Raw genomic sequence first — 23,662 nt, forward strand, 5'->3', positions numbered from 1 at the left:
AATGACACTCATGACATCTCACTCTTATAACCAGACTGACTGGTATGGTGAGGTATAAGCTTTCTGTGATAAATGTTCTTTAGATGTTTTTAATGCGACCTTTACTAAAGGATAACTATCACACTGTTGTTGATCTCCCAATGTCAAGCCTATAAGCCTATCCTGGGGGAGTTTGTTCCAAGAAACTGCATTTTCATGGCAAGCACAGCTCTTAACTAAAGATCACCAGGGTTAAAGCTGTGGGGTGACTGTTAACTCTACTGTTAGAGGATTTTACAGGAACACACAGGTTTTATTTTAGTGGGCTCTTAAGTTTTTACTTTGATGGGACTAGGGATTAAGTCTAAGGCTTCACGCATGCTGGGCAAGCTATCTAACACTGAGATATGCTTTTTCTCCACTTAAGTCTTTTTAAAAACAGGTTATTGCTCAGTTGCTGACTACGCCTGAACTCTCAACGTAGCAGAGTAGCCGGGGTTATGGTACTACAGTTTGTTTATTTGGAGTGGGGATACAAGGTCCAAATATAGTCTAGGCTGACCTCTAACCTTCTTCCTGCCTCTGCCTCATGAGTGCTGGGATTCTAAGCATGTACCACCATGGCCAGCAGAGAGGTAAGGTTCTTGCTGATGAAGCTGTTAACACATTCTCACTCAGCTAATATGCAGAGTGTGGTGGTTTGGTGGACATGGAAGCGGTGGCAGTAGGAGGCAAAAGAGTCCTCAAGGAGCCCATACTTAGTCTAATAAAGCACTTGGTCTAATAAAGTAAGGCATGAAACTAATAAGCATGGCACTTTCCTAAATTCTAACAGGTTCAGGACAGGGCTGCCATGAAAACTGATCTGAGAAGTGTGTGTGTGTGTGTGTGTGTGTGTGTGTGTATGTGTGTGTGTGTGTTCTCGAAGGGACCAAAATTGCAGGTTAACTAGTGATGGAGTGTGTGCACGGGTGTATGTATGTGTATACCCTCAAAGGGACCAAAATTGCAGGGCATCTGAAAACTGTAGACAACAAATCTAGGAGGGAGGCTGAGAAGGGCGAGGCTGAAAGGCTGAGCTGAGCCACACAAAGTGCCCTTGAGAACCAAGGCCCAAGAGTTACTTCATCGCAAGGGACATGAGACGCCCCTAAACTTTAGTGCATCTTCAAATTTTACCTCAGGAAAATCATGGGGCTCCGTATCTTTAAAGTCAAAAGGAGACATTCTATCTTCTTCCTGAGTCTCACTTTGCAGGCCACGCTGGCCTTGAACTCTAGGCAATTTTCCTGCATCAGCCTCCCCAGTGCTTGGGATTATACATCACTCATATGACCAGCTCCTAATAATTGTTTTCAAAATAATTTTTTATGGACTCCTCAACATCACAGATGAAAATAGTTTAATACAAGGAAGTTGTAGCAGTTTTTAGGTTCCATGGAATGTGCCGTGCTGATAGCATTATTGATGCAATTTTCTATTTTTCTATTACATGAAAAAACAGTTGTAAATGTCAACTGAGCTCACTCTCCTTTCTAATTAGCAACTTGAAAAAAATTAAAGGCTTTTCTTAAAGCATATGTGAAAGGCACGTTAAGTTAATCAGGTCTGTGGTTTCTCGAGAGTACAGTCAGTCAAACCTTGGCTTTGTTTCTGCTCCCCAGCAAAGCTGTTCTCATGCATCATTTACATGTTTCCTTTGAACCACTGTAGCCATTACAGCTATGCCTTTGGTGATGGACAGTGGGACTCTAGTCACAGCTCTACCTCATATTACTTGTAATCACTGGATAAATGCACAGTTTGTTTGTAAACTTCCCACAGTTCTGCTGCCTTTGTTTCTGCAACATGCATGGGTTTGAATCATCAAAAGACCAGGGGCTTTTTTCCCTTTTAAGAACTGGCACATGTGTATTCATCGTTCAGTTCCTTATTACAGATGTGATATGAACAACTTCCTCAAGTCCCTGCAGCTGTGATTTTCCAGCTACTATTACATAGAACCAAGCAGAAAGGAACCCTGTATCACTTCCTCTCCTCCATTACTTTTGTCAGAGTATTTCATCACATCAATCTGAAAGAAACTAAAGCACAGAGAGTTTGGTGGAGAGCAAATCAAATTTAAGGTGATTTCTAAAGAGAATGTCATGATGTTGTAAGTTAACAGATGTCAAGCACTGTTTTATGGATAGACCTAGTAATGAGTCCTGAAATAAAAGTTCTGTGTGATTGTCTCACATCTCTAAAATCCCACCAGTAGCTTCATCAGGAACCCAAGTGGCCCCACAATTGAATATAGAGGTATACACAAGAATGTAAGCCAAAGCCCCAGACACTGTATCCTGCTACAATGAAAACCGTGTGCTACTTTAGAAACCTGATTGCCAGCAACATTGTATCCAACCAGGCACATACAATGAAATGGTAACTCTGTTTTGACAGAGCTAAATCACTATTTGGGCAAATTAATTTCCTTTCTGTATCCAGCATTACAGGATAATATAAAATGAGTAGGAAAATAGGATAAAAGAAATGTGCTTTTGCCTTGAGCCAAACTTGGTTAGTAACGATATGCTAAGTGGGTTAAGTATTGAATTTTCTGGCTTTTTATACCTTTTCTTGCTACCATTCAGCCTAATTACAGATGTAACATGCACCCCATGGTATTATTTCTTTTGACTTAATGTGTCTTATGTTAACTTGTCACCAAACTAGCTACCTAAATCTTGAGAAAATGCCCCCATACAGTCCTGCTATAAAGTATTTTCTTAATTAGTGATTGATGGGGGAGGGTCCAGCCCATTTTAGGTGGTACCACCACTGGGCAACCAGTCCTGAGTTCTATGAGGAAGCAGGCTGAGCAAGCCATTAAGAGCAACTAACCAGTAAGCAGCACCCCTCCATGGACTCTGCACCAGCTCCTGCCTCTAGGTTCCTGCCTGTTTGAGTTCTTGTCTTGCCTTCCTTTTGATGATGAACAGTGAGTGGTATGGAATCGTAAGCCAAATAAATCCTTTCTTCTCCAACTTGCTTTTTAGTCATGGTGTTTAGCTGTAGCAATAGAAACCCTAAGACACTTAAATGCAGACTTTCCTTTCTTTTCTTCTTCCAGTGTTTCAAAACATGGTTTCTCTGTGTAGTAGTCCTGGCTGTCAGGGAACTCACACTGTAGACCTGGCTTGTCTAGAGCTCTGAGATCTGCCTGCCTCTATCTCCCAAGTGCTCAGATTAAAGTCATGTGCCACCACTGTCAGGCTAAGTACAGGAATTCCTTTAAAATAATTTTCTATGAACTATGAAAAGTTCAAATAGGAACTCTGCAAAAAATTTACCACAAAAGCATCAAATATCCAGGGAACTTTATTTTTAAAGCATAAATCAAACAGACACAACTTTCATTGACCCAAATATGCATAACCCAACCTGAATATAAAATGCACTGAATAGGCAAATTACATGATACAAAGGGAATGTAATTTTACAAATGTGAAATGATTGATGGCTACAGCAATTTAACAAATCAATTAAAACACTGTATGTTTCAAAACAAAAGTACCTTAAAGCCAATTATCTATAGTAAACCAAGGGAAATTCTGGTATGGAATGATTTGATTCAAAGGAAATAAGGCACCTGCTATAAATTTAGAGAATATTTTTCACTTTTAAAGTTATAGTAAAATAGAATTAGTTAACCAAGACTTGCTTCAGTGAATCCAGTTCAGGGATTCACTTACAGGGTGAAAAGAGGCAGACAACCATCAGTCATGCCCCTGCAGACCCATAGCCAGCTTTCTTTCCTGATCAGAGACAGATAATTTCCTGTGCATCCCTAACTACTCCTTTCCTTCATTCTCCTCTACATCTGAGGGGATCCAAAGTCCTGTGAGGTTTACACTGCTCTCAGAACAGGTAGCAAGTTTCCCTTCTGTTCCTTTGAAAACAGCTTATTTCAAAAGAGATCTCCTGAGGCAAAGAACAAAGCAAACATAAGCAGGCTTCTTCCAATTCATACACAGATATTGCTTGGTGTCTACACCAAGTTCTGGCTAAGTGCATAGTCAGGACTTGCAGTTTTCAATAGTACCAGAAAACCTCAAACCTGCCTCATCACTCTCACCCTTACCGTTAGTAAAAAGGAAATCTGACCAATCACAACCTACTAAGTCATACAGAGGAAGACTAGACTGATCCTTATCAGTAAATTCATTTAACTCCAAATGCTAGTTTAGGTTGACATACCTAGAACCCTAAGGGCATTTCAATCATAACTTTTTAGTTGATGTGCCTTTTTGGTATTAAAAGTGCAATTCACATGCTAAGATATCATATGGCACACAGGATTCCACATATTTTGACAAGGTATTTACTTCTTGTAGACTTTCCCCCTTAACTTTTTTTCTACACAGTAAACCCCTTGTTAATTCTGATCTGTATGACATCAGCAAACCACCCCTAATTTCATCTCACCATGATAGCTTTTAGTGAAACTGCAGTCACTTTGATTAAGTTACAAAATGCTCAACCCAGTCTCAAATGGGATCCTAGGTGACTATACTTACTCATGCAAAACTCAAGGCTGTGTAACAGAAACATTATCATTAGAAACAGATGCAGCAGTGAGCATCTCCACTTACATATGCCCTAGGAGTTTTTAAAAAAATTTAGGTGACAATGATTGTGGTAAAACTAGGCCGTGTAGTTGTCCATTTATAAGCACCTGATTATAGGATAGTTACATGTCCCTATAATGGAGTGTGCTTTTTCAATCCAAGAGTAGTAAAGTGCCTAGCTATATAAAACCTTAAGTTTCCAAAATTTAAATTAGCTAATTGCATTTACACATTAGGGTTAACAAAATCTATACCCTGTCTACACAGATTTAATCTAATTAGTCATAAGTTTTAATAACCACATAAAACTCATTCTGTACTGAATAAGTATGGTCTACTACTGGAACTTAATAATCAAATTTTATTGCTTTATTCATGTGGTGCTTTTGCAAGGCACTGTGGCATGGACTAGCAAACCTGGAATGACTCTTGAAGAAACCTTGGAATGACACATGAAGGTTGATATGAAAAAGTCATTCTGAGGCAGGGTGATTTACTGAATTGTTTTTAACCAGGGCATCGAACATCAGGAATGAGTTCAAGTTAAAATTCACAGGAGAATGGAAACATCTCAAGGTCAGTCACTTCACATGCCCATCCTGATACTTTGAATAATCTGGAAAATTGCTGTGGAGAGAAAGAGCAAATATTAAAATAAGTTGAATAAAACAGGCCTCTCAACTAAAAAGTAATCTATTACAGCAGCTGGAGAATCCAGAGTAATCGTAGAGTCAGTTACAAATGCTAATCTAACTTTACTAATAAGTGAAAGCAGGCTTATCATAATTAAACAATTAAATGCCTTTAAATGATTATTGTCTTGTGCTGCTGGGGATGGTAGGTAATGCATGATAGGTAAGTACTCTGCAACTGAGCTACACGTCCAACTCAAATTATTTCTTTAATTGCAGGCTCTTTGACTTTTACCTGTAAGACGTACAAGAGAGCTTCCAGACGTGAAATTTTAGATAACTTAAAAGCACCAAAACAGTTGGGGATTTAGCTCAGTGGTAGAGCGCTTGCCTAGCAAGCTCAAGGCCCTGGGTTCGGTCCTCAGCTGGGGGGGGGGGGGGGGGGGCGGCAAAAGCACCAAAACAAACATTTTTCTACCACTGGTTTTATTTCAGTTTATTTCTAACATATCTTTAAAGGTCTGCTTTCCTAATATATGCACATTTCTTCATTCTCACAAAGCTGAAATTCAATAATCTTTGTGTTACATAAACTGGTTGGCTCTTGGCCACACATCAAGAAAGCTTCCGGTTGTTCAGTTTTGAAAAAAGGCGAAGTGAAAATGTCAACTGAAAACCTCAGTAACTATAGAATGTGGCAAATAAAAGCATCTGCCTCAGTAATAAGAGTTTGCATATTAAATCGACACACAGAGCAGAAAGGCATTCTGTAATACATCTGCAGAGGCAAAGGTCTGTCACCTTAAGAGCAGGCTGTCTTAAATAACTAATTTTACCTGAAAACACTTGTCTCATACATTAAAATTTTAAACAGGTATGTTTCCTCTACAGAAAAATCAATTCTTTGTGCTAGTCTTACTTTATATACTTTTTGACATAGAGACCTTGGATGCCGTTCAGTCTTGTTTTAGTATCCAGATGTTCACAATGTTCGTTAAGTTATTTTTGAAAGTTACAATGCAAATCACTCATGCCAAGAGTTATTTGGTGTTTAATTTCTTCTAAGGGATTATTAGGAAGATATAATCTCTTTTTTGATCTTCTATGAACACAAATCAAGATAAGAGAATTTCTGGGGCACCACACTCTGTGGTACAAGTACTCTGGTTCACTAGAAACAATTCTCAGCAGGTGGGTTGAAAACCACGCGGGCAAGACTCGTCACTCATCCACGTCATTCCAAACCACGAGAGCCCCCAAACACTTACCAGATCCACAAACGACAAAAATGAAGAGGGCCAATAACCAGGGTCCTACCGACGCCTTTTCTTCGGGGGCATTTCTCTGCAAAAAGAAAAACCCAGTTTCAAATGCAGAGAAACCACTCTCGGATCCCGGGCTCCCATGGCCTGCACCCCAGGCCAGATGGCCAGACCAGCAACTCACAGATCTCTCCTCCCACCCTAGATTCCACCGCAGCGGGAGTCCGGAGTCAGGCGGGTCTGGAGAGAACTCGCCGCGGCCCCGGCCCCAGCCCCGGCGCGGGCCTCAGTCCCCGGCCCCAGCATGGAGAAGGGTGCCCGCTTTTCCTTACCGAGGTCTTAGCGACGTTGCCGCGCTGAGTTATGTTCTTGCTGTGCTTCTCGTTGGCCATACGGATCCTCTGCTTGGCGACCATCTTCGCGGCGCCACCTGCCCCAAGAACCTCTCGGACTCGCTCGCTTGCCGTTCCCGGGCCACCGGGAGGCTCGGCTCGCGGTGCCTACGCCGCCTACGGCCACTGGGCCGGGACGCCGAGCGCTGGAGCACCGGCAACCTCCGATCACAGCGGTCTGAGCAACCGAGGGGCGGCGCGCCGGAGAGAGAGGGCCGCAGGACCGGGAGGAAAGAGTCCAACCACCCGACAGTGCAGCCGGCAACCTCGAACTAGTTCGGGTTCGGCTGCCAACGTCAGCACTGGGCAGACCCCGCCCCGCGGAAGTATGGACTCCGCCCGCTCCAGAGAAGGAGGGCGAGGGCCGGCCGCCGCTGCAGCCAGGCCCTTCCACGCTCGGGAAAGCGAGGAGCCAGAGCTGCGCGTGCGCGCTCGGAAACCGGAAGTGAATTGGCCCCGAGGCTGGCGGCGCCGGAAACACCAACTCGCAGTCACTGTGCTTGGGGAGACGTGTAGAGGCCGGGTTCGGCCTTTATTGAACTCTCACCCCAGCGCATGGGTTTCTCTTTCCGGGACAAGATGGCGCCGTCCACACCGCTGTTGACAGGTGAGTTCCGAAAGCGCGAGAGACTCTTTCTTTACAGTGGTTTCTTTCTGTGTCTTCGTGCTGGAAAATTACTTAGCAGACCTAGGAAGTCTGGCTTGCATTTTCTCCTGGAAGGACCAGACTGTCTTTTGGTTTATTTGACAATAGCATGCCAATGGGAAGTGAATTCTCCGTCTCCAATATTCCCTCCTCCCAGTTATCCATCCGTCGTTCTTCAACTTCTATAGGAATAGACAGGTAACAGAAAGTACGATTTTGATGTGTGACTTCTGGTGCTGCTCGGACCCTTCTTAAGTCATCTGCCTGTATAATAGAAGAAACGTGACTCCACATCATTTCATCTGAACTTAAGTAATTATGTTACTTAAAAATTATGTACTCCCTATTTTTATGAGGTTTGTGGAACTCGATAGGGAGCAAGGCATTGCTAGTATAAGTTAGATTTCATGATGAAGATTGGCTTAGGGTGGCAAAAGTAAGCAGGATAATGATAGTCTAATGTTTTCAAGTGAAGCAGTTGTGAGAATTTAAGAAGTAGAACAGTAGAAGAATCTGGGAATTTGAAGCTGACACGGATTATGGTGCTTAAAAACAGGGCTGGAGAGATGGCTCAGTGGTTGGGAGCACTGACTGCTCTTCCAGAGGTCCTGAGTTCAAATCCCAGCAACTACATGGTGGCTCATAATCATCTATAATGGAATCCGATACCCTCTTCTGATGTGTCTGACAGCTACATTATACTCATACACATAAAATAAATAAATAAACATTTAAAAACAAACAAACAAACTTGGACAACACCGGGAAAGGTGCTATGATATATTATGGTAGGGCTTGGGTGTGTAAGTTTGAATAAACAAAAGAATTCAAATAGAAAAGAATTGGGAAAGAAAAAAAATGTTGATAACAATGTAGGAAGAAAGATAAAATCACTAGGACATAAGTCTTACTTTTGTAAATTGGAAGTTATGTCCTTCTGAGCAATGGCAAAACTGTTATACTTCTTGCCAGTCTAGGAATACACTTTAAGATCCGTGCTTACTCGTGTTCAGTTAGACTACCATAATTTATTCACCAAATATTTATAAAATGCTAGTTATAATCTTCTAAACACTCACGCCAGACAGATTGTTTTTTTTTTTTTTTTTTTTTTTTTTTTTTTTTTGAGTTCTTTTTTGAGCTGGATCGAACCCAGGGCCTTGCGCTTCCCCTAGGCAAGCGCTCTACCACTGAGCTAAATCCCAACCCCAGATTGTTTTCTTATATTTAGATTTATTTATTTATTTGTGTGTCTGTATCTGAGCATGTACACAAGAGTGAGGGTCTTTTTTTTTTTTAAACATGTATTTATTATGTATATATCATACAGCTTTCTGCCTGCATGTATGCCTATAGGCCAGAAGAAGGCACTAGATCTGATTTTAGATGGTTTGAGCCACCATGTGGTTGCTGGGAATTGAACTCAGGACCTCCGAAAGAGCAGACAGTGCTCTTAACCTCTGAGCCATCTCTCCAGCCCAGGAGCATGGGTCTTAAGAGTACCAGAAGAGAGTGTGGGCGTCCCTGGAGCTGGAGTTAGAGTTGTGGGCCTCACCTTAAGTGAGTGCTGAGAACTGAACTTATTTCTTCTGGAAGAAAAGCAAGTACTCTTAATGCTAAGCCATCTCTCCAGCCCTCTGACACTATTTTGTATATAATGATGATGATTTTGTAATTAAATCAGTTGTTTCTCTAACTTCATAAAGATAACTTTGTTACTTCAGAGGTTTAATACTAACTGAATATTTGAATTTTACTTTAAAAAGCGATTAAATGTTCTGCCCTTCTGAGGCAGTGTAAAATCCATCCTCTTTAGCCCAGCATATGGATCTCTTACAATCCTAGAACAGCTCTTGACCTATTGCATGGGCATCCCGCCTTATTTTATGTCCCATCAGTACTGAGTTGTCAAAGCCCTTTAAGCTATTCTTTGGAATTATCCTATTCTTTCTGTTGACTTGGCACGCTACTTAAAGCAATTTCCCACACTTTCTGGACAGTTGCTTTGTGAGCTATTTTTCACTACTTTTCCACTTATCACGAAGGAAATTCTGTTTGTTCAGCTATTTTCCTTCCCTGATAGACTGTTAAATTCTTGATGTTTGGGGTAAAGTCTTATTCATCTCTACCTTTTCAGCACCTAATGCAGAACCCAGTAAAAGACACTAAGCTAATTAACTAGTGAAGAGTAGATTGTATATAATCAAATCAACAGAGTAACAATTTTTCTCACAGGAGTCTAAGTTAAAGTCTTTGTTCTGACACTCACTCATAGTATCATATTCTTAGATACCCAAAGATTACTTGGCCAGATTTACATTACATATTTGCAGTGTCAGGATTATACCCAGATATTTCCATTCCATGGTCTATTATCTACCAGTAAAACACAGTTTACTCTTTTAACCATTCTTAGTTTTAAGTAAAATTTTAAATTCCTAAATCTTGTTTAATGTATACTTCCAAGATTTATAGACCTGTAAATAATTGTAGCTTAACAGTGAATTTTATTGTTATGACTCTAAGTCAGAAATGAGAAAAGACCAAAACACGTGAAACTTGAGTTTTTAAACACTTGTTTTAAAAAGCTTTAATGTTAATAAATTTAAGTATTCACATAACCAAAAAATATCTATTTTCTCTATTTCCTGATTCTTGCTTTTCTTTTATTAAAGGAGACAGATTTATCCTCAGGCAGATATTCAACCAGCTAAATGACTCTAAAGAAAAGAACTTTTCTTTATTTGGCTAGCACTCCCAACAGAAATCCCAAACTCTTTCCTTTAGAGAGTGTGGTTTATGTGGGTCTTGTTTTTCCTCTTGTTGCTGTTTTTTCTTATCTCTGTTATTTCAGCATTTACTATCTGCCCTAGGATGAGGTATAGATCTTAAATACAAATTATATTTGGTTGTCTAGAATATCATGAGTTCCCATAATGTTGCCAGAGATGAACAAGATAGAGGCTCTGTGCTACTGATGAAAAGTGTCACTAGAGCTGAGAAAGTGCTGAGGTACAGGTAGCAGTAAGGAAAAGCATTCCTGTCCTTTCTCCATCAGTTGAAGACCATGTACTTGGGCTAGTGAGAGTAACATAGGATCACATTCACGTTTTATACTGACAGTTTGCCATTCTATTCTAGATTCGTATATAAATTCTGAAAAAGGTCTTAGTGTGTCATATTCTGCTACACCTTTGTGAGCGTGACCTTACACTGGCTAAATTTCTACATTATGTACAACTAAGGTATGATCTCAATAAACTCCCTAATTTGAAATTTTTATTTGTGGTTTATTCCTCTAGTGTTTGTTAAACATGTAACTTATGCTGGGTATGGTAGCCTTTAATCCCAGCACTAGAGGGCAGAGGTAGTTAGATTTCTGTGAGTTCAAAGTCAGTCTGGTCTACTTAAGAAATTTCCAGGCCAGCCAAAGCTACATAATGAGATATTGATTTTTTTTTTAAATTAATTATAGCATTAAGACAATGGGGCCTGTTCTAAATTGTAATGTATCTTCTATACATTGCAGCAGTTTGACTGATTTGTGCTGAGAAATGCTACTGCTTTCCTGAGTGGTAGCAGGATTTTAATGCTGTAAAGAATAAAACTTGAGGGCTATAGAGGTAACTCCATGGTACATATATTTCCCTAAAGGCATATAAAGTTGATTAACACACACACAAAGTGAAAGGGCAAGACAGTGACAAAAACAATGTGTTTATAATGTGTTTATGTTACTTACCTTGAGCATAGGAGCTCTTAGGAGAGAGGCCTCTCTGAGTTCCAGGACAGCCTGGTCATCATAGAGAGTTCTAGGCCATATGGGGCTACATCATGAGACCTTGTCTCCAAAAAGAAAAAAATTTACAGAACTAAAAATCTAGGACATATTTTGCCTCGGGACATTTTACAAGTATCATTATAGTTTTTTTAGATATCTTCAGCATTTGATTAAATTATAGCAGTAGATCAAACTGGCCTCAAACTGTATGTCCCTGCATCAGTCACCTCAGAGCTGAAATGATAAGTGAGTGTTATCATACCCAAGTAGAAATCATCCTGAAGACCATCTTTTTAATCCCTAACATTTAGCACATAGTGAAGGCACACAGAAGCACATCAAATAGTCTGTAAGCCATTGTGTACAGTCTCCCTTTCGAAATGTACAAAGCAGCTTAGCTCCATTCTATTGTCTGGTATCAGTAGGGACTATCTTCCCAAAGTAGCCCAGCTGGTAGTCTAGAGGTGAAAGTGGTGTCCACTTGTTTGCTTACATTTGCTTACTGACTTGTTTTCTATTGTTAGACTGGCAACTCTGTAAAGATGTGGCTTTTCATTCTAGCTTGATGTTCCTTTGGCCCACCTGATACCTGAACTAGTTAGTTCTTAGTCAGTTGGGATATGTGTTTTTCTAATAAGTGTCTCTTAACAGTTCTTGGAAAAAATAAAGAAATGAAAGGATTAGAATTGGGGCTAAGCCCCATCCCAGCTATTAACTTTATTGCTTCCTAGTAACTAAGAGAAGAGGGAAGCTTTTAACTAGCAGAAATGCAAATGTAGTGGAAGCCGTGGGCATTGGTTATAGTTTCTTCTTTTGTTTGCTTAAAGTCCTGTTAAAGTAGCAATTCTTCACTAAGTCCTGTTACATTTTTCTACATCTTACATCTACATTTCCACTTTTCATCCCCATGACATCACTCTGAACAAAATGCATACCCTTTTTAGTGAGAGCAGTGCATACTTTCCCCACATCCAGTTCATTTTCTCCATTAAACCAGATTGATCTTTTCAAAATGCCGAAGTCCACAGAATATGACGTTTGTGGACATTTCTTTGTTAAAGATCATTTGACTAGAGACCTGTCTGCTCCTGACAACACCCCTTCTTGGACTCTAAGAAGAAATTGAGCATCAGTGGAGTTGCTCCAATTGTGGTGAGACAGCCACTGGGCAAGAATTGCTTCAATTAATCTACAGACAAATACTGTCCCAAAAGGGACACATTATGCAGAATAGGTGACTGATGATCTTTGCTGAGCCACAATTATCAGCCCATCAAAATTCTGCATTACAAAGGTCTGTCAGATGATGCTGGGCCAGAAGGCTGAAGACTGATGCTCCAACGTTTTTAGGAATGAGGGATTGTCCAGGTGATCAGCGATCTCTTTAAATTGGCTAAGTTTTAGAAGCTGTTTTGTGCTTCTCATAATTTCAGGTAATATTAGTCATTCTCAGATTTCTGACGGAGTTGAAGACTAATTTAGTCTCATAGCCTACCCAAGCTAATTAACTTTGAGAAAACATAGTCATTTAGTTAATTTTCAAATGGTAATAGTTGTGCACAGCTTACATTTGAGAGAAAAATTTTTTTTTAAATTAAACAGAAAGGGTGATGTGTAGGTTGATGTCAAAGTGATACATGATTGGACAGTAGAGAATGGAGGGGGGACAAACTTTTTATAAGGCAGGAGAGGGGAGGAAGGAGGAGAATCAAGATGGAGACAGTTGGAAGGATGACTCAGATCTGGGTGGTCTTGGATTGCTAAGGTACCTGGGATGGATTTCTGTAGTAGGCAAATTTATCTTATCTAGGTGAGTGGTTTATATCCTTATCAATTGGTTGTAAGTTCATTGTGTGGATGTATTGTGGATTGAGAATTTAACATGTAAATCTAATTGCTAAATTACAAGTTTCTGGAACTTTGACTTTACTGGGCTAAAGAGGAAAGAAATGGCTGAGAGGCAGTTGGAGGTTGTGGATCTAGTTCTGTAGCCTGAGTGGAGTGAGAACGTGACGTGCAGGGCCTGCAGAATGAGGGGTGTGTGTGTGTGTGTGTGTGTGTGTGTGTGCGCACACACACACATGCCCGCAAAGATGACGACTATCACCTAAGGGACCTCTGGACTAAGGGAGACGGCAGCTTGCAGACCTCATGGCAGAGTAGCAGCTAGAACGCGCAGATCCAGCATGTGAGAACTGATAGAAAACCTTCCTTTTAAATTTTTACCACAACAATCTGCTTTTAGAAATCAGCAAGAAAAACTCTTGAGGTTTCTTCTTAAGATACTTAAGACCAACATTACTTCCATCTCCATATTCTTCTAGGTCTGAAGCCTGTTTTCTTTTCAGCTTCTCTTACTCACAAAACTTTCTGGGTTTTAATGTTCTTTCTTATCTTTCCCTGGGATTGCTTGAACTTGATACTGTTCTCTTTGCTTAACTGTATTCAGCTAAGTTTCTACCCTTTCTACTGTGACACAGGTACTTTTGTTTTGACAGTGATATTGTTTTAAGGTTTTTAAGCTGCATATTTATTTCTATCCAGCTATATGATTTTATGTGAAAAGGCAAAATAGACTTGAAACGTTCACATTCTATAGTATAAAAAAATGTTCCATGAATTCTTTGTACTTTGATAGCCTTTGGCTTTTGAGTAACATTCAATAATAAAGCTGGGTGTTTCTCCGCACAGTAACCAACCTTTTTTCCACTGTTTCTTTAGTCAGAGGATCAGAAGGACTGTACATGGTGAATGGACCACCACACTTCACAGAGAGCACAGTGCTTCCAAGGTATAGCTTGTATCAAATACAATGCACACTGAAAGATTTTTGTTGATGGTGTGTTTCTTAAAATATTTTATTGTGTGAGTATAGGTATTTTCCCTATGTATGTGTCTAAGCAACACATGGGTGAGTGGTGCCCATGGAAACCAGAGGGGCGTGTTATGTTCCCTAGAACTGCAGTTACAACAGTTGTGAACTACTTAGTAGGTGCTAAAAACTGAAGTGAGGTTTTCTGGAAGAGCAGTGAATGTTCTTAATTGTGAAGCCATGTTTCCAGCCCATTGACTAAGAAAGAAAAATAATAGATATGCTAGTTTCTTGGGGTGTTTTATTAACAAAATGGGAAGAATATGTATTTCTTTAATCAAGAAAAATAATCTTTGGACTTGAAAATCATTGTCTTAGGGTCTGGAGAGAGTGAAGGGCGTACACTACTCTTCCAGAGCATCCAAGTTAGGTTCCCAGCACCCAATCAAGTGCTCACAACTGCCTATAATTCTAGCTTCTGTAGATACAACACTCTTCTGCACATACACACATGTAACAGATCATTTCTTTTAAAAAACAGAGCAGGAAAGAAAGAACTAATTAAAGGCTTAATGTAAATGAGTTTGTACATTTTGGAAAAGTTTCATCTTCTAGAATGAGAAAAACTTGCAAATTTGATTATTAAAGTCACTATTAGTGATCACTATGCTGCCAGAAGATGGAAGTGGCATAAAAAAGAGAGTGTATATGGATAACGTGTATATGGATAATGTGTATGAATACTATGTGTTCTTCCCAGAAAGAAACCAAGGAAAGTTAACACAAAACTGAATAAGAAAGATAACCAATGGGACTGGAGAGATGGCCAGAGGTTAAGAGCACCAGCTGCTCTTGCAGAGGTGGCTCACGACCACCTGTAATGGGATCCAGTGCCCTCTTCTGGTGTGTCTGAAGACAGCGGCAGTGTATGCACAGACATAAAATAAATAAATCTTTTTAAAATAATGGTAACCAATAATATGTGACAAAATATATAATTCAGGAAACTGTGAATGAACTTTGTTATATATTTTTGATGTTGGTTCATATAATTTTTTTAAATAATAAAATTGGATAAGAATAGAATAATTAAAATGGCTAAATGAAACAGGTAAATTTAGCTTATGTTGAGGCAGTATAATTTTATAAAGACCTACAAAATTACTAAAAATTGTTATTGTCCCTTGAGGCTATTGAAACATAAAGTAATTCTGCTACCTTTGTGTTGCTATTACCAAAATAACTGAGTAAGCAAAGGAATGGAGTTTATTTGGGTTGCACTTAGTGGTTGACTGGTCCCTTACACTTGTGCAGAACATAATAGTGGCAGGTCACAGAGGGGGCTTTTCATGTTACGGAAGCCAGGAAGCAGAACAGAGCAGCCACAGGAAAGGACCAGGGCAAGATGTAACCCCAGGAATATGCCCAGTAGTGACCTTCCACCGACAAGAGCCCATCTTCTCCAGTTTGGCCACTTTCCAATGCTCTATTCACATTTTGAACCTATCAGTGGATTAAGCCATTCAGTAGATGAGAGCTGACATGACATGATCTCATTTACACAGCCCCCCAAGTGTGCTTTGCTAATCTTTTAGATATTTCTCAAGCCAGTCAAGTTGACAGTCAAAATTAACAATTAGAATAATTATATTAATTTCATCAGGATCTAAATTATTTTAGCATGAGTAAAGAGACTTGCGTATATCCATAGGAGCTCATTATTGCTTCTTACAAAATTATTGTGGGACTAGAGAGGTGGCTCAGTAGTTAAGCCACTTGCTCTTTAAGATGACCCAAGTTCAGTTCCTAGCACCCACAGTAAGTGGTTACAACCTCCTATATGTGATTTCAGGAAATCCAACACCCCCCGCCCCCAACCCCGCCAGCCTCCAGTGGCAACAATTTACCCATTGCTTGAATGAACACCCGCAATGTACACTACGAACAAATAAATCTTAAGTAAAACATTGATTCCTAGTTTTGTTTGGGTAAAAGGCAGTAATGAAAGAGTCACAGGAATCAGCTAGAAAGAGTTTAATGCTGACCTAAAAAGGCCGATTTGAACATTAAAAATTATACTGGAGAATAAAGATATTGGATATAAATACTCCATAAAAAAATCTCCACCTCCATACCTTATGTATCTATGGTACAAAAACCTTATGGGTTTTTTTCTTTGTATTCGCCCCCATCTCCCATTTCTTTGGGTAGCCCTCAATGTCCTGGAACTTGCTTTGTAGACCAGGCTCTCCTCAAACTTAGAGATCCACCTGCCTCTGCCTCCTGATTGCTGGGACTAAAAGCATGTGCCACCATACGAGGCTTAAAAGCCCCACATTTCATAGTACCCGAATAGTCGGTGAGTACGGACTCTCTAGGATGTGGTAGTCGATGGAGGAAGAACATTTCATAATCAGAAAGAAACTTTGCATTTAGACTATTGCCTCTCAAGCTCTAAGATATATCAGCTGTGTGAAAAGGTTGGATTTAGTTGAGTGAAGTACGTACCTAGCTTGTGGTTGGACCCCTAAGACATCCGTAACTAGACAGCATGCTTTAGTGTTTATTTGTAATCTAATGTCAGAGCCACTCCTTTCCTACACGTTGAATAGCGAGGGTAGAAGTAGCATGTTCAAGTGTGAATTCCACCCCTCTAGTGTCTGAAAACAGGTGGCGGTGTTAGAAGATGAGGCAGCCGGTCTTTCCAGCTTGTGGTACTGAGAATCAAATCAGGCCCCTCAGGAAGAACAAGCAATGTTCTTAACTGCTGAGCCACCTCTCTAGCCTCTGATGTTTTGTTCATGTTAGTATTTGAGGTTGGCAATGAGTGCTTATAATTTGTATTTAAAGTTTTTTTTTTTATTTAAAAATATTGCTGACTGGGTAGCACAAGCATGGAGATCTCTGTGAGTTAAAAGCCAACCTGGTCTACATAGTGAGTTCCAGGATAGCTGGGGGGCTACATAGTGAGACCCTGTCTCAAAAATAAATTATATCTGCATAATTTATAATTATATCTATTATTAGATATATTTTATGGAAATAATGACGTTTTCTCATTTACCAAGATTAAGGAAAGGAGTGAGGGAAGAAGAGATGACACAGTGGTTAAGAACACTGCTGCTCTTCCAGTGGACCATGGTCAGTTCAGCATTCACACAGCAACTTACAGCCCACTGAGACGCCAGTCCTAGGGGATCTGAAGACCTCTTCTGGCTTTCCCAGGCACTGCATGTGTGTATTGCACAAATTTCCATTCAGGCAAAACACTCATAAAGTTGTTGGGGTTCAGGAATCGCCCCATAAACCACATGAACACCAATCTCAGACAGGAATGGTTTGTTGAACACCCAAAGATTTGTCGACCAGGGCAAAATAGCTTCAGACTCAAGAACTGAAAGCTGCATGCTGAACATTTCTCAGGCCAACTCAGAAAAGCTAAACTACAAAACTACAGTGAGCTCATACGCAGGTGCTGGAAGTGCTACTCAGTAGTCTGCCCTGACTCAAACCATTTTAGACATGACAGTCTATATTGACCTTTTGATGGGACAATTATATTGACAATTTAATGGGCCCTAAGTGAAGGTTATGGTTGTGGAATTTCTTGAGATTAACAGATCTCATAACATACAGAACATAATAGGGTATGTGGTCAGCATGACTCTGCTCTGAGTCAAGTTATTTTTTGTGCCAATGACTGGCAGGCATATTACAGCAATAATATGAAATAGCATGGCAATAGCTATGCTCGGGGCAGGCCACAACAAAAATTAAAATAAAAATAAATAAAATCTCAACAACAAAAAATGAATTAGTTTTTAACATCAACACTTGGGAGGCAGAGGCAGGAGGATCTCTTATGGGTTTGAGGACAGCTAGGGCTGTTACATAGAAAAACTTTGGAGAAACCTTGCCTCAGTAAACAAACATGTTTATAACAATGAAGGTATAACTGTGGAGTCAAACATGAGGAAGATAGAAATGAGTAGATTGGAGCAGGCTAAAATATGGGTGGAATTAATAAGGATAATAGAAATTTTCTGTCTTAAGGTTGGAGAATGAATTGTACTATGACAGGACAAAAAACATTATTCATAGATATTTTTGAGGGAAAGGTATTTTCTAAGTTTCATTGTTAAGTCAGTATAAGCTACCATTAATGAAAACAGAAACCAAAAAAATCTTAAGGTAAATCAATGAAGTTGTGTTATTTAAAAGACTATTTATTGATCAGTTCTTGGTGTATTATTACTTAGCAATTGAAACATCGTTTGCCACAAAGTTCTTATTTAATGTCATTACACCAGTAGACATGTGTCTTAGTTTCGGATTTTACTGCTGTGAACAGACACTGTGACTGAGGCAAGTCTTATTCAAGGCCAACATTTAACTGGGGCTGGCTTACAAGTTCAGAGGTTCCGGCCATTATCATCAAGGAGGGAACATGGCAGTGTCCAGGCAGGCATGGTGCAGGAGCTGAGAGTTCTACATCTTCATCTAAAGACTGCTATTAGAAGACTGGCTTCCAGTCAGCTAGGATGAGGGTCTTAAAGTCCACACTCACAGTGACACACCTACTCCATCAGGGCCACATCTTTTAGTAGTGCCACTCCCTGGGCTGAGCATATACAAACCATCACAACATGTACATTTTACCCACATACATTTACGGCTGGCTAGGTCCTCCTTGTCATTACATGTATTCATAGTGGTCTTCTCTCTATAGAGCACTATAGTACTTCACAGTTTTCATTCCTTGCTAGAATGGTGACACTGGTCATATTTCCACAGATGATATAAAACATTGATTTCCTAAGGCCTCTGTATTGTTTTTATACATTAAGTCTCCACACAGGATTGATGGAGAGTGTAGTCTTTCAGATGCAGGAGTCCTCGAGGGCATTCTTTCCACGTGTTTTGTTTTGTAGGTAGTTCTGTATTGTGGACCTCAGCTTGCTCAGAAATGACAGCTAACTACTTCACATTCAGTTTAATTGTTTTGGCTTCTTTGGTGACTGTCTTAGTGTTCTATTGTTATGAAAAGACACCATGACCATGACAGCTCATAACAGAAGCCTGCTTACAGTGTCATAGGTTAAATCTATTTTTAGCATGGTGCTGGAGAAGGAGCTGAGAGTTCTATATCCAGATCCACAGACAGCAGGAAGAGAAGGACACTAGGCATGTCTTGGGCTTTTGTAACCTCAAAGCCCACCTCCAGTGACTCACTTCCTTCAACAAAGCCACACCTCCTAGTCCTTCTCACATCTGAACACTTCCTAATGACTAAATGTTCAAGTCCATTAGCATATAAGGGCCAGTCTCATTCAAACCACCACACTGAAAGTGATCTATTTCTGAAGGTTTTCCTGCTTGTGTGAAACCAATTTCCAGCATACTTTACAATGGTTGCTAACATTATATTTTTAAAAGGTAAAATATTTAAATAGATAATAACATTTTGGAATATTTTCTAAAAGTTGTGTAAATTATTAAGACATTGAATTAATGGATTGTAGATAGTTTAATTGGATTTTTAAGACATATTATTAATGCCTTTGAACTTTTTTTTTTTTTTCAGAGAACCTGGAAAAAATTGCAAAGTCTATACTTTTAGTAAGGATGGGACATTGTTTGCCTGGAGCAATGGAGAAAAGTTAGTATTCGTTTGCTGAAAATTTTATGTGCAGCATGAATATAACCATAACTGGCATGATTTGAAATGCATGTATTTGGATATAATTGATAAAGTCTATTTCTTGTGTACTGTGAGTACTTTGAACATCTTCAAGGTGTTTTTATATATATGCCAGGAATTGAGTTATGTTGTGACTTAGAATTAAAAATTAATGTCAGAAAAACTATTACTGAGGAAATCAAAAAGTTATTTGAAATAGTGTTCTTAAAGTATCATATTACAAAATTGGCCTTTTAAGATATTCTTTAAATGGTCATATTTTCTTAAAACTAGTTCTTTTGAGTTTTCCATAAAATCACTACAATATTTCACAGATCAAAAAAATGTTCAACCATTTGTTGCTTATTTTTCTTGTTATTTTTAACCACATTACGGTTATACTGTTAGGCTTTTCAAAAGAGAGAAAACTATATGTATTAGTTTGTAAGTATGAATTGAATAGTTTTTTTTTTTCCCCTGATCAGTTCTTTATACTGGTAATATAAAATCTTCTGAAAGTCAGATCAAATGTGATTTTTTTAATTAACTATTAAAGTCTGCATTAAATTAGTTGATTCACTTTTTAAGTTATTGATTCTAACTATAAAATACTTCTGTTTTATATATAAACAATTAAACCTTAGCCACAATGTTAAAGGTGCTTTGTTTTGTTTTAGAGACAGGTTCTCTCTACAGAGGCCTGGCTATCCTCAGATTCACTATGTAGGTCAGACTGGCCTGAGACTCACAGAGATCTACCTGCCTCTGCCCCCTGAGTGCTGTGATTAAAGGCATGTGCTGCTATTCCCAGCTCAATGTTTTTCAATTAAATATTTATTTACATATATGTGGGTTATGTAGGTGTTTTGCTCGCACGTTCATCTGTGTACTGCCCTTGGAGGCCAGAAGAGCCATCATACCTGGTTCTGGAGTTCATCATGTGAGTGCTGGCACTCCAACAAGGGTCCTCTGGCCTCTGAGCTATCTCTGCAGTTCTACCCTGGAACTTAATATAGGAAAGTACGTCAGGACAAACTGATTCCCAAAGCCTGGCTCTAACATTTATCCCTGATATGCTGATCAGATCAACTCATTTGATTTTGTTTTTTAGTCTAAATGAATTTATTTGTAAAATCAACATAATGATGCTTGTAAGGAATCCAATAGATTTACAGAACATGGTTTGGCCTGTGCTTGGGTTCTATAGGAAGCATACAAAGTGAGGAATGGGGCACAACTTTTATTCTGCAACTCCTGCCATTTTGTCATTATTATACCACAGTAATTCTTTTTTTTTTCTTTTTTCTTTTTTTTCTTTTTCTTTTTTTCGGAGCTGGGGACCGAACCCAGGGCCTTGGGCTTGCTAGGCAAGCGCTCTACCACTGAGTTAAATCCCCAACCCACCACAGTAATTCTTAACAGACCTATGTGTTAGACCACTTTTGAGATTTTAGTTGACTGGCTTACAGATTTCTCCAACTTGTTATAACTACTTCTTCACATTTAAAAAGCAGGCATCTCCATTCTGCCTCAGGCCTGCCTTCCCTTTGATTTAATGACCCTCAGCTTCTCTGCAGCCTGGCCAGGTGCTCACTCCATTGGAAGTCCTATCATGTCTGGATCTTTCTGCTAATTGTGTACTATTTCTCAATACTTTTGGGGTAAATTTTACATTTTTTAAAGTTAAGTGTTGCCTTGGTATTATTTGGAACTGTCTGAAAAGTATCTTTTATGAAAAGTGAATGAAGTGCTCTATGTTTGAAAAGAGGTATGAATGTTTGGGTTGGTGCTGGCTGTTATAACATGGTAATTTTGCTGAAGTAATTTCTTTTGAAACCAGAGTGAATATAATCAATGTCGCTAACAAGGGACTACTGCACTCCTTTGACCTCCCAAAAGCAGTTTGCCTTGAATTTTCACCAAACAACACTGTCCTGGCAACGTGGCAGCCTTACACTAGTAAGTATTTTCCCTTATAAAAATATTCTAACAGGAGCATTACATTTGGTGGGAGAAAAACTAGGTTTATAGCTTTGTAAGACAGTAATTTAAGGTCAAATAGACACCCCGACACACACACACACACACCCCCACACACACACACACACACCACCATCTGCAGGGAATATGATCTTATGTAGACTGAGACTGCAAGTGAGCCACATCCCTTAAGCCCTCTGCACACCAAGTAGCCTGGGTGTCCTCAAACTTCGTAACCATGGGTGGCCTTCAACTTCTGATCTTCCTCTGCACCTCCCGGATGCTGGGATCTCAGCTATATAGCACCTTGTCCATCCACGTGGTGCTGCCGTCTAAACCCAGGGCTTCATGCGGCCGAGACAAGCACTCTACCAACTGAGCTACGACCCTGCCCCAGCCCTTTCCATTTTAACTAAGTACTTACTGTACTGTGTCCATAACTTTACTGTTTTTTTTTTTTTTTTTTTTTTTGTTCTTTTTTTCGAGCTGGGGACCCGAACTCAGGGCCTTTACGCTTCCTAGGCAAGCGCTCTACCACTGAGCTAAATCCCCAACCCAACTTTACTGTTTTAAGCATGCAGCTTTGCTTACATTAAATAATTAAGGACTTTAACCTTATCACTTTAAGGCAGCTCCTCTTGGCTTTTGTTATCTAAATTGCTAGATAGAAACACTTCTGTATTTCTACTCATTATGCAAAATAAAAATTACTTGAAAGCACTGTGTCTGGAGAGATGGCTTAAAGTTTAAGAGCACTGACTGCGCTTCCCAAGGTCCTGAGTTCAGTTCCCAGCAACCACACTGTGACTTACAACCATCTGTAATGGGATCTGATGCTCTCTTCTGGTGTGTCTGAAGAGAGCAACAATGTACTCACATACATACATACATACATACATACATACATACATACATACATACATAATTCTTTTAAAAAAAAAGCACTGTGTACTCTGGCAGTTAATATAATAACCAAGAAAGCTATTGGGTGGGTAGAAGCATATGTATTTAGTATGGATATACATACTACAAACATGATTAAGGAGGTGGTGGATCTCATAAGTTCAAGACCAGCCTGGTCTACATAGTGAGTACCAAGACAGCGAGAGCTATATAGAGAGACCTTCTTTCAAACTCAAACTAACAATTTTTTTTCAAAAGATGATTCATTAAAAAGAGACTTGTGTTCCAGTTAGACAAAATGCATGGCTCAAGATGACATCCAATTTAAAACTAATTGAGTTATATCTAGGATCTTACTTTTAATACTTTTAGGTCCTGGTTGATTGTAAATAACACCTCAGGATATGAAGAAAAAAATGTAAGTTATGAGATTGAGGAGAAGAAGAACTGCAAAGAAAATTTAGAAAATAAGTCACTACTGGCTAGAAAACATTTCTAAAGATCTGGAATAATAATGAATTAGTCAACTTTAAGAAAAGGACAGTACAGTAAATATGCTATCAAAGAAGTGTTTGTTGTAACAGTGTGTAGTGTTGCATACCTATGATTCTAGAGGAAGATTGTCAATTAGGGATGAGTTTAGCTAGAATGAGACTTTGTCTCCAAGAACAAAAAGAATAGAGAACAGTGTGCTATTTTGATACATTTAAAGCCATCTAATGGTAATGCTATGTGAACTTCTATAAAGCCCTGCTTTAGCTATACATGACATAATATAGGAACGTTATTTGGAAGCTGTTTTAAGAACATTTTATTAGAGACTAAGATGTAACTCAGTTGGTAGAGTGCTTGCCTACATTCGCAAGGCCTGGGTTTGATCCCTAACACTGTGTAAACTGGGTGAGGTGTCACAGCCTGTAATTCCAGCACTCAGAGAATCAGAAGTTCAAGGTCGCTCTCAGCTACATAGGAATATGAGGTCAGT

General features: G+C 39.4%; 2 protein-coding genes across 4 annotated transcripts in view; one reads left to right on the plus strand and one right to left on the minus strand.

Moving 5' to 3' along the window:
- Positions 1 to 3,321: 3,321 nt before the first annotated feature.
- Positions 3,322 to 7,300, minus strand: Serp1 (stress associated endoplasmic reticulum protein 1). Its single transcript, XM_032898362.1, has 3 exons — positions 6,816 to 7,300; positions 6,490 to 6,565; positions 3,322 to 5,216 (listed from the first exon to the last, which is right to left on the minus strand). Exons 1-3 carry the CDS (start codon positions 6,897 to 6,899, stop codon positions 5,176 to 5,178), a joined length of 201 nt encoding a protein of 66 aa, XP_032754253.1. The 5' UTR covers positions 6,900 to 7,300; the 3' UTR covers positions 3,322 to 5,175.
- A 67-nt stretch (positions 7,301 to 7,367) lies between these two features.
- Eif2a (eukaryotic translation initiation factor 2A) overlaps positions 7,368 to 23,662 on the plus strand; it is a 30,898-nt gene continuing 14,603 nt past the window's right edge. The window contains exons 1-5 of one of the 3 annotated variants that reach the window (XM_032898360.1): positions 7,433 to 7,482; positions 10,663 to 10,766; positions 14,024 to 14,093; positions 19,699 to 19,773; positions 21,635 to 21,753. In XM_032898360.1, coding sequence (XP_032754251.1) covers positions 14,047 to 14,093; positions 19,699 to 19,773; positions 21,635 to 21,753 — 241 coding nt within the window. In that variant the 5' untranslated portion in view covers positions 7,433 to 7,482; positions 10,663 to 10,766; positions 14,024 to 14,046. Of the gene's footprint in view, positions 7,483 to 10,662; positions 10,767 to 14,023; positions 14,094 to 19,698; positions 19,774 to 21,634; positions 21,754 to 23,662 lie in introns of all 3 variants that reach the window. The other 2 variants (XM_032898359.1, XM_032898361.1) reach the window with 2 other exon arrangements.

Source organism: Rattus rattus, chromosome 3 (genome assembly GCF_011064425.1).
Source record: "Rattus rattus isolate New Zealand chromosome 3, Rrattus_CSIRO_v1, whole genome shotgun sequence".
NCBI classification, from domain to species: Eukaryota; Metazoa; Chordata; class Mammalia; order Rodentia; family Muridae; genus Rattus; species Rattus rattus.

Bases quoted from the DNA above. Each gene is read 5' to 3' on its own strand.
- Serp1 (XM_032898362.1), bottom strand. From the start codon at position 6,899: ATGGTCGCCAAGCAGAGGATCCGTATGGCCAACGAGAAGCACAGCAAG. The intron at 6,566-6,815 runs GTAAGGAAAAGC...TTCTTTTTGCAG, and splicing joins GCAACGTCGCTAAGACCTCG to AGAAATGCCCCCGAAGAAAA. The intron at 5,217-6,489 runs GTAAGTGTTTGG...TTCTCTCCACAG, and splicing joins TTTTGTCGTTTGTGGATCTG to CAATTTTCCAGATTATTCAA.